The following is a 9618-nucleotide window of genomic DNA, read 5'->3' on the forward strand; positions in this document are numbered from 1 at the left end:
AAATACCTTAAACCCCATATTATAAATTTATTTCTGGGAATGTTTTTGGTCATTCGCCTGAAGCCGCAGCACTGTCAGATACCATGCAGCAGTTGATCCCAGCTTGAGGCCACTGAAGACTGAGATGCCCCAAGTGACCCCTACTGTGTTAATGAAACATTTAGGAGGAGCAGACAGATTTCAAGCAGGCTTAAGTTTGCCACAAAAAACTTGGTGACACTGGAAAATTCAGACAAACAAGCTGGAAGTTACTGCTCCAGAGGAAAAAACACTTTCTAACCTAACAGTACTTCCACTAACAACTTAATTTAATAAACTACCTCACTGTATCCAACAGTAATTAAGCAGCTACCTCAAAGAGAATTTTTTCTCTCATCTGTTCTTTCATCAACATGAAAGAGATACTTTTAATATGTTTCTTCTACCTAAACACAACACTGGTGTTTCTGCCACTGTGCCCTGCTCCCACCTTGGCTGGAGGATGCTGAGAGAGCCGTGATGGTTCCAGCTTCTCCCACCAGTGACAGAGACAGTCATGGATAGTCACAGACTTACCAAACCAGCCCAGTTTTGTACTACTTCAACTGTGGCTTTACTCACATTTTGTTAGGCTCTCACATCAGGGCAAACTAGTCTGGATTTCATCTTCACTAGCTCCGAATGCACTGGATGTAAGAAGAGAAATACTAACTGACAATTCACACAATCACATTAAATTAACCTTATTAATTGCCTCTACCACCTTTTCGAGAGAATACTTCATTACCATTTTGATAGAAAATGCATTTCCAGACTCCAAAATCCAGAATACTGCTGATATTGATATAGCATTCCCAATCCATATTCATCAGTCACCAGCTGCCAGGCTGATTGTATTTATTACCAAAGGTAATAATAAAACAGCACTGTAGTAGAACACAGTAAGAACCACCATTCAAGTGCACCATGATCTGATAGAATTACAATTCAAGCTTTACTTTTTTTTTTCACAAGTAACTGAAGAGACACATCAACTCTGAACTTAAATTATTTCACTTTTTAACTGTATCTCAAGAAAATAACTTACAATTAATCAAGTTATATGAACTACACTATTCAGTGAGCAAAGTGTGATACAGGCTGAGTAGTAAACACACCAAGGATTTTCAATTTGAAGAAGTTGCATTCAACTGAGAACAATCACCAACTCATAAAAAATTACAGGCTTGACAATAATACATATTGAAAAGCAGCTTTAAGCAATATTTTTTAAACGTAGCCCTGAGAACACACTTTAAAAGCTTCCTGTCAGAATTACAACTAACAACCTGACTGTGCTTTGCAAACAGAATCACATTTCCACACTAAACTATTGCCTTAACAGGTTGCATAAGCACAGTGATATAAGCCTGAACAAAAGCTTGCTGTGATTGAGTTTCATATTAAAAGCTGCACCTCGACAAATGGCAGAACACGGCTGTGTGCAACTACTTGCATCTGCACCTCAAACAACTGGGGACACCTTTACACAGGTTTTACAACCCTCTTCTTACAATCAGTGCCTTTAGAGTCTCCTTGACAAACACTCTTCCTAAGATACTACCCTTTCCACCTAAAGTACTTGCTCCTGCTTTAAAAGCTGATCAGACTGGAAGCCATGTTATCCAACTTCTGCTGAAATAGCGTCTGGGAGAAGATCCCATTTCCACCATGACCCACAGAGGGCCCAAAAAAAGATCAATTTAACACAAATTCAAACACCAATTAACAACAGAGATGACAAATTACCAGTAATTCTTATTTTTGTGATGATGTAACAGATCAACACAAGTCTGCAATCTTCCTACTGCATTTTTCCTCTCACCTGTTCAGCAGAACTACATAAGGAATTGACTCACAAATACAAAGAGCTCCTATTTTACTGAATTCAAATCTAGTATTCTCAAGAATACGGTTGCTTTGAAGAAGAAAATTGTTCCCACTCAGGAAACAAGAAGCAATTTAACTAACAGCCCATGAACACAAGAAGATATTTCTTAAAAGGAAGAATTGTGAATTAAAAACAAGAACTAGAAGAATGAATTTAAATATCTTAAAATACAGGAAAATAAGGAAAACTAGACTAATTTTTTCACCTGTCAATTTGAATGTACAATCCTCGTCACATTTTAAGATTCTTTTTTTTTTAAGTTTTGCAGCTGAAAAATAACTTGAAGCAGATGCTTCAGTAATAAAATAGCACAGTGCATTGCAAGTTATATGAGCATCACTTGCTTACTTAAGGAAGTTTTCAAAAAGAGTTTAGTTTCAAAGTGTCTTTGTTTTATCAAAGCAAAATGAAACTTCCTTGAAAAAATTAAGGATATTGTATCTTCTGAGATAAACCACAGCCATTTTCTACAACTGAGTAGCATTTCATTAAATCCAGACAAGAATTGAAAAGTCATACCTAGACAAAAGTCATTTAGATGAAATCTACTGTTGAAGTAATGACTTCTAATAAAGGTTCATCTTTAGTTCATTCTTGACTTCATTCACAGATAAAAAAAAAAAACCCTGCCATTGCAGAGCAGCAGCAAAATTACTCTTCAGAGATTTTAAGCAAGATCTCTGCTGGCATGGACACCTAAGGTTGGCGGGAGCTCAGTAAAAACACAACATAAACATGTATGGAAGAATTTCAATTGAAACTGTCTACCTGCACAAGGACAGTTCTTTCCAGGAATATCTGAAATACAAGTGCTTGACTGTACAGTCCCGGTGAAAATCTGATTCCCCTAGAACAGGGGACCCAAAGAGGTGGGTTTAGAGAACACAAACAGCACCACCTGCCCCATCACGAGTTCCAGATAAATGCACTATCCTACAGGGTCTCTCCTGAGAAACATCAAGGATCAAAACAGAGAAGAAAACTGTTCTCCTGAAGGGAACAAAAAACCACAGTTTAGTCGCAAAAGCCACATGAGGTCTCCTCATCATCAGAAAGGACCACACCAAGAAAAAGCAGAATCATTAGATGGCATTGTTGCTGCAGTCATTACCACAGCACTCATCACAGTAGAATTTAAACAAGGAAGTATGTGAAAGGGAAAGGCATTAAGGTCTTGGTTAAGAGTACATTTATATAAAGAGCAATATTAGAAGCAAGATTATAAATTACATGAACATCCTAATACCCAGTGGTATTAGCACTTAACAGTCCTCTGCATCCATACATTTAAGGTGCAAGCTTTTTGTGCAAGGCAGCTCCAAAACTGATACAGGATAGTTTTAGAGAGAGAACAGCCTCCAGCAGAAAGCATTTCCCCTTCAGTTTTCTTTTTCAAGACAGCAACATCTGATGAAACTGGGATACCTCAATTCATTACAGCAGACCTGGGTTTCTCATAGCATGATCAAATGACTCAACCTTTCTTCTGCAGTCCAGAACGGGTCAGTTCACCACTAACTCTCAAGCAGGGAGGGCAATTTTCCACAGCAGCACTCAGTAGCCTCTACTCAACACCCACAAAGGGCTGTGGGACCTGAGCTGGATGCACAGGTCCTCAGGCTTCCTGAATAACACACTCCTCTCTTCCACCATAGACCACTGCCAGCTTCCACAGAAACACAGAACTAGGGTAATGCCTTTCCTCTGAGAGACAAAATTATCCTAGTGTATGTACTCTGATCTCTGTTTCAACATGGCACCTTTAGAATTCATCCAATTTTGTGAAAACCATCAGGGAGTGTGACTCGCCCTCCTCTCTGCATTAATTGCTACACATGCAAATGTTTACCCCCACATGAAGGCTTTGTGCCTACCTTAAGCACAAGAGGATATGTAAATGAACCTCAGATACTTGGCTTCAAATATTGTGTCTCAAGTGCTGAATCCTGCTCTAAGTCACTGGATTTGTCACCATTTTCATTCATTCTGCTGCAGAGAAAGGACCCCTCACCATGCACAAACCGAGTCAAAACATTGCCATTAATTCCTGCTGGAATTAGAGACATTAGGGATCCAGGCATTAGGGATTCATCACAGTCATGTGAAAAAACTTGATCCAGCAATAAGTTGTCTTCTTGTAAGCATCTGTTAGATTTTGATCAGGAAAGCTCTTTGGGAAGGTAAGGCCACAGACTTAAAAAAATCAGTTTTGTAAGAGTACATCCACCTGTCAGTCCTCTCATCCTCAGCACTAATGCTCTGTAATTCAAATAAAGCAAGACATCTGAGGCACTTAGAGGCATCACATCGCAAAACCGCAGACAATGGTTGAGTGCACACAGAGCAGCAACACACATCCACTTTGCACTAGGGTGTAATGAACCCATTGGAAACTCCATGAAGGACTGGAAAAAGATCACATCAGTTCTGTCAGTATGAGCTGGGATGTCCTCCATGTGTTCCACTGGGGAAAGAAAAAAAAATCAAAGCACAAACTGACACTCACCAGAGGCCAGGCAATCCTGACTGGAGACATAAAATAAATACAACAGCTGGAGGAAGAGCTCCAGCCATAGTTGAACAGAGACTCTGAAACAAATCTATAGGAAATCACAGTTTAACAGCTTCAGGAGCACTGAAAAAAAAATTAAGTCCGAAGTACACTTTTCATCCAGCTTCAATCCTCCCACCACAGGCAGCGATACCACCCCTAGATCAGGTTGCTCAGGGACCTTGAATATGCATGCAACCATAGATTTTACGTAATCACAGAATCACAGACTAGTTTGGGTTGGTAGGAACCTTAAAGACCATCTATGCCTAAACCACATTTCTCCAAGCTCTGTCCAACCTGTCCTTGAACACTTCCAGGGATGGGACAGCCACAGTGTCGCTGGACAACTTGTTTCAATGCCTCACCAGCTTCACAGTAAAGAATTTTTTCCTGATACCTAATCTAAACCTACTCTCTTACAGTTTGAATCCATTCCCTTATCCCATTATCACAACTTGTGCATCCAAAACCATCCATCTTTCTTGTAGGCTCCTTTCAGGTTCTGGAAGGAAAGTAGGTTATCCTATAGAGGATGAACCTAGCACTCAAATACCATGGATATGACTAGAACATTCTATTTCACTAATGGAAATAGAAGACACTGCAGCAGCACTGGCCAGTTACAAGGCTAATGCCCTAATCCAAGTAATGCCAGACAGGGAAGGTCCTTGAGCACACAGCAGCCATCGTTTGAATGCATGTAAGCAGGCAATTAGCTGAAAACCAGCACTACCCAAGCATGGCTAAAATACAAATGGACTCATTAGGATGGGCTGGCCCCTGGCAGCTTGCGTGCACATCCATACAGATATCCCACTGGACTGGGAAGCTGCCCTAGCTCTCTGTATGTTTGCTCATCTAATCAAGATGATGATAATGAACTACACATAAAAAGAGGTATGGTTATCATCTCAAAGTTCGTCTAGAATTTAAGTTTTATTTAGACAGCTTAAATCGCAGCATTAGTCCCAAGTGCCACTGGCAGAATACTCAACACTGGCTTTCCACAGACTATGCTGAGTCAATCCCTATCGATAACAGACCTGTAGATTTTCTGGCTAGTCTGCACATACCTGAGACCATCCTCATGCGGAACATGATACTCAGCCCTGGCACACTGGTCTTGTTCTCCTTCCTCAGCTAATCAGGTTGGACATTAGGAAGAACATCTTCACAGAACAGGTGATTGGGCGTTGGAACGGACTGCCCAAGGAGTGGTGGAGTCACTGTCCCTGAAGGTGTATAAGAAAACACTGGAAATAGCACTTAGTGCCATGGCATTGGTTGACAAGATGCTGTTAGGTCATAGGTTGGACTTCATGATCTCAAAGGTCTTTTCCAGCCTGGCTGATTTTGTAATTCTGTCATAAAGATAGGACAAGAATGGGAAGGACAAATTCCTTAATCAACAAAATGGTCCGTCGTTTGTGATGTGCAGTTAACAGATGGCGTTCAAATTAACATTCATATCCTTCAAGCGTCTTATTAAACAAGCCTAAACAGCATTTTAAATTTTCTATGAGCTTGCAAGAAGTATCACAGATTTTACTACTGTCAACTAAAGCTGTTACTGCCTTTTAATGAAGGAGTAACTATATTATGACTTGAACTAAAACAGTTCTGATCCTGCTGTTCAAAGTCACCAGGTCACCTGCACAGACTTCACCTGGAAGATGGAGCACCAAACTCACCCTTTAAAATGCACAGGCAGATTGTGGGCATCGAGACCTTAAAAACACCCTACGATTCCGATTCAAGGAGACAAATCCCTCAGTGTCAGTCCCCGACACTGGGTTCCCTCAGACTTCTGTCCCAATAGAACCCAAGCCTGAAGAGCCATGGGGCACACAAAGGTCTGCTGGCAGAGCACTCCATGCCTTTCAAATGATAGTTTCAGTTTTGACTGAGAAAAATCATGAAACACAGGACCTTGAAATGCAGTAACACAATTACATATCTTTGAGATTTCAGACGTATTATGTGCTTACCAGGGACCACCAGCTCCTGGCCCTCACTCCCTTCATCTCTACCACCTGCATGGTCCCATGCACCTTCCCAGACGCCTTCCAAAACTTGGCAGGTTTGGATAGCTCTGGATCAAAAGGGAAGCCAAATTCAAAGTCATAGGTCTTCACAGAGAATGCCTTGTCAACAACGTCCCTAATTACATATACCCTGACTGGAAAACTGCCACTGCGCAGCTGTGGCAGCCTTGCAAAAAACAACCAAAACCCAGTATGTTTTAAAATACTGTATTCAAGGACACTAAATCTGAGAAAATGACTACAAAAATCAACTGATGTGGTACATATGCTCCAGTATGGGAAAAATTGCTGGTTCTGAAGATTTTGTGTGATCTGTTCCAAAAGTTATATAAAATCAGCACAAAAATGCTATTTCTCTTTGTACAACTCACCCGCATCGGGTTTACAAGCTCTGGATGACTATGCTAAACAGCGCAGGTCCTTACAAGACTCCAGCAGCAGTTTTCTTCTGTTGAAAAAACCATTCCTCTGTTTTAACCAGTTACTAAGCCACAGGAGAATTCCGCTCTTCTATTTTGGCAGCTACACTGCCACACCATGCTCACTCAGCAAGAGCCTCATCCAAGTCAGTGATACCTTACTGAAAGCCTGCTTGAAAATCCACCTCACCAAAATACTCGGATTTGATTAAACCAGCCAGTGAAAGCAGTCCACTCTCCTCATTAAGTGGTATTGGTTCACATGCCCAGTGTTCTCCTTCTCTTCTAAAACTCAAATTTTAATCAACTTGCTGGAATCACCAACCAGCCTCTGTTGATCTTCTGGACGCTTTTCTTATCAGTACTCTACACTCCCCACTCCTCTCCCTTTCACACCACCCAGAATTTAAGGAACAGGTAATGCACTACTGTTGATACCTGGAAGTCCTCATGAAAATCATCTAGCTCTTGCCATTTTCTATTGCTAATTCCAGCAATTTCTTCTAAATCTTTTTTGCCAGTTTTGACAGTTTGATATCGCTGTTAAGACATTCCCAGCACAAGAATACTCCTATTTCCCTCCATAGGAAATACAAGAAATCCCTATGAACTATAATTTCATCTTTCACAAGCTTTCTCTTTTAAAAAGAGATTATTTTCTATCTTAAACAATTTGTCCCTCTTTTTAAAATCCTCTTACCTCACATCTAACTTACAGCTGTTTTTTCTTTTCCATTTTCTCCCTTCAGAAAGGACTTTCAATTTTGTAAATAAAGACCTTTTTCAAAACCTACCAGGCTGCTAAGATGTGTGTCTGTTTCTTTTTTTTTTTTTTTTTTTTTTTTTTTTTTTTTTTTTGATTGTTGCTTTAATTTAGTGAGTTGTATGAATCAGGACCAACAGCACAATCTCTATATGGAACATGACTTTCCATTAGTGGTCAAACAGGGAAACCCGACTTAAAATACATATTACATGAAGTCAAAGAGCACCCAGCAGTTACCAAATAAGAACAAGACAAGTGTTCAGCAAAGAAGCACTAGAAGAAATATTATAGACCCTAATCATAGAAATACTGATATCCATTGAGATTCAGAGAAAAATAGCTTTTCCCAAGACACCTTCTTATAAGGCAGCAGGCTCACATCTGGGTTGCCTGACCAAGAAAGCAGAAGGTACCTCTGGAGCTCATGAATTAACTCATGCAGCTGCAAGTGCCACTATTCAGCATTACTCTGACATTTAACAGGCACGTTGATAAATATGATCTTACGATAAGTATTAGCTAATTGAAGTGTACTCAAAAATAATACAAATATGTGGAAAAAATAACAGCCGGCGTTTGTTCTCAGGGCTTTTATCTCTGCCAAGTGGGAAACTAAGAGGATGAAACGATGGCACTCTGGTGCTCCATCGCGGCCATTCCCCACCCACCCTCGACCTCTGCAAGCAGCGGATTATGTAAACACCACGGAAAGCACCTCCTGCACCTCCGAGAGGAGGACGCAGGCACCAGACCCTCCAGGGGCCATTGAGTCACCCGGAGCCCCGCGAGGGTCACACCCGCACAAACGCTGCATCGCAGCGGCGCGAAGCTGGGCATTCCGGACGGGGAGCGGACCCTCGGGAGAGGCCACCGGGACGGGACTGGGGAGAGAGCACCGTCCTGAGGCCGCCCCGAGACTGCGGGACCGCCTCCTGCCTTGCATCACCCCTCTCGGCAGCGGCGCCTTCCCGAACCCGCGGAAACTTTCCCAGCGGGGCACCCGCGCCCCGGATTCCCCCCGGTTGTCTCCGGGCGCAGCTTTCCGCCGCGGCCCTCCCGCCGCCCCGCAGGGCGCCGGCGCGGCCGGGCCTACGCGCGGCCGGCTGGGCGGCGGCGGGAGGGCCTCGGTCCAGCTCGGCGGTGGAGGGCGCTCACCTGGGCGCACGGTCTTGAGGCGCACGGGCTCCCTGAAGTGCCGCACCACGGCTAGCGTGTCGCGGTGCGTGAGGCCGCTCACCGGCGTACCGTTCACCTCCAGCAGCACGTCCCCCGGCGCCGGCGCCTTGCCCGAGAGCAGCGCGGGGCCCGGCGAGCCCTCGCCGCCCGCGGGCAGCCGGCCCGCCAGGTACGGGAACTCGCCGCGCTCGGCGCCGCCGCGCAGCAGATCGGGGTCGGGGCCCGCTGGGCCGCCCCAGGACACCACGCACTCCTGCACCTTGCTCAGCCAGTGCCGCTTCTTCCGCAGCGTCTTGGACATGCCGCAACACGGGGCGACCCTACCCACCCCGCGCTGCCGCCGCTCCCGCCCCGGCCGCGGCTGCCGCCCGACTGCCGCCCCGCCCCACGCCGCCCCGCCGGCCCCTCCCCGCCAGGCTCCGCTCTTCCCGTCTCCGCCGCGCCCTGCCTCCCTCGCTGACCGCGCCCCTCCTGGCCTGCCGCGCCCCGCCGCCCCCTGGACGCGGCCCTGGGTCGGGGCTGCTGGTCACAGGCCGAGCGGTGCGGGGCCAGGCCGAGCTGGGGCATGTAGGGGGCTTAGACCTGGCTCCGCCTGGACCCCCTAGGAGCTGCGGCACGTTCCGGGTGTGTCCTACTCTCCCGGAAAGAGCCCCTCAGGCAATGCCCCCCTAGGCCGAGATACCCCCTCATCCGGGAGTTCCCCAGCCAGCGCCCGTTGCAGCAGCGTGGCCTATCAGCCAGGGCTTGCG

The 9618-nt window shown here is 44.9% G+C and overlaps 1 protein-coding gene across 4 annotated transcripts in view; it reads right to left on the reverse strand.

The window, feature by feature from the left end:
- MAGI3 (membrane associated guanylate kinase, WW and PDZ domain containing 3) overlaps window positions 1-9273 on the reverse strand; it is a 54461-nt gene extending 45188 nt beyond the window's left edge. For 3 of the 4 annotated variants that reach the window (XM_030291737.4, XM_012571039.4, XM_041721219.2), the window contains exon 1: window positions 8849-9273. In XM_030291737.4, the coding sequence (XP_030147597.1) occupies window positions 8849-9170 (322 nt within the window). In that variant the 5' untranslated portion in view covers window positions 9171-9273. Of the gene's footprint in view, window positions 1-5536; window positions 5696-8848 lie in introns of all 4 variants that reach the window. The other variant, XM_072918896.1, reaches the window with a different exon arrangement.
- Window positions 9274-9618: the final 345 nt, after the last annotated feature.

This window comes from Taeniopygia guttata, chromosome 26, assembly GCF_048771995.1.
Source record: "Taeniopygia guttata chromosome 26, bTaeGut7.mat, whole genome shotgun sequence".
In the NCBI taxonomy this organism is placed as follows: domain Eukaryota; kingdom Metazoa; phylum Chordata; class Aves; order Passeriformes; family Estrildidae; genus Taeniopygia; species Taeniopygia guttata.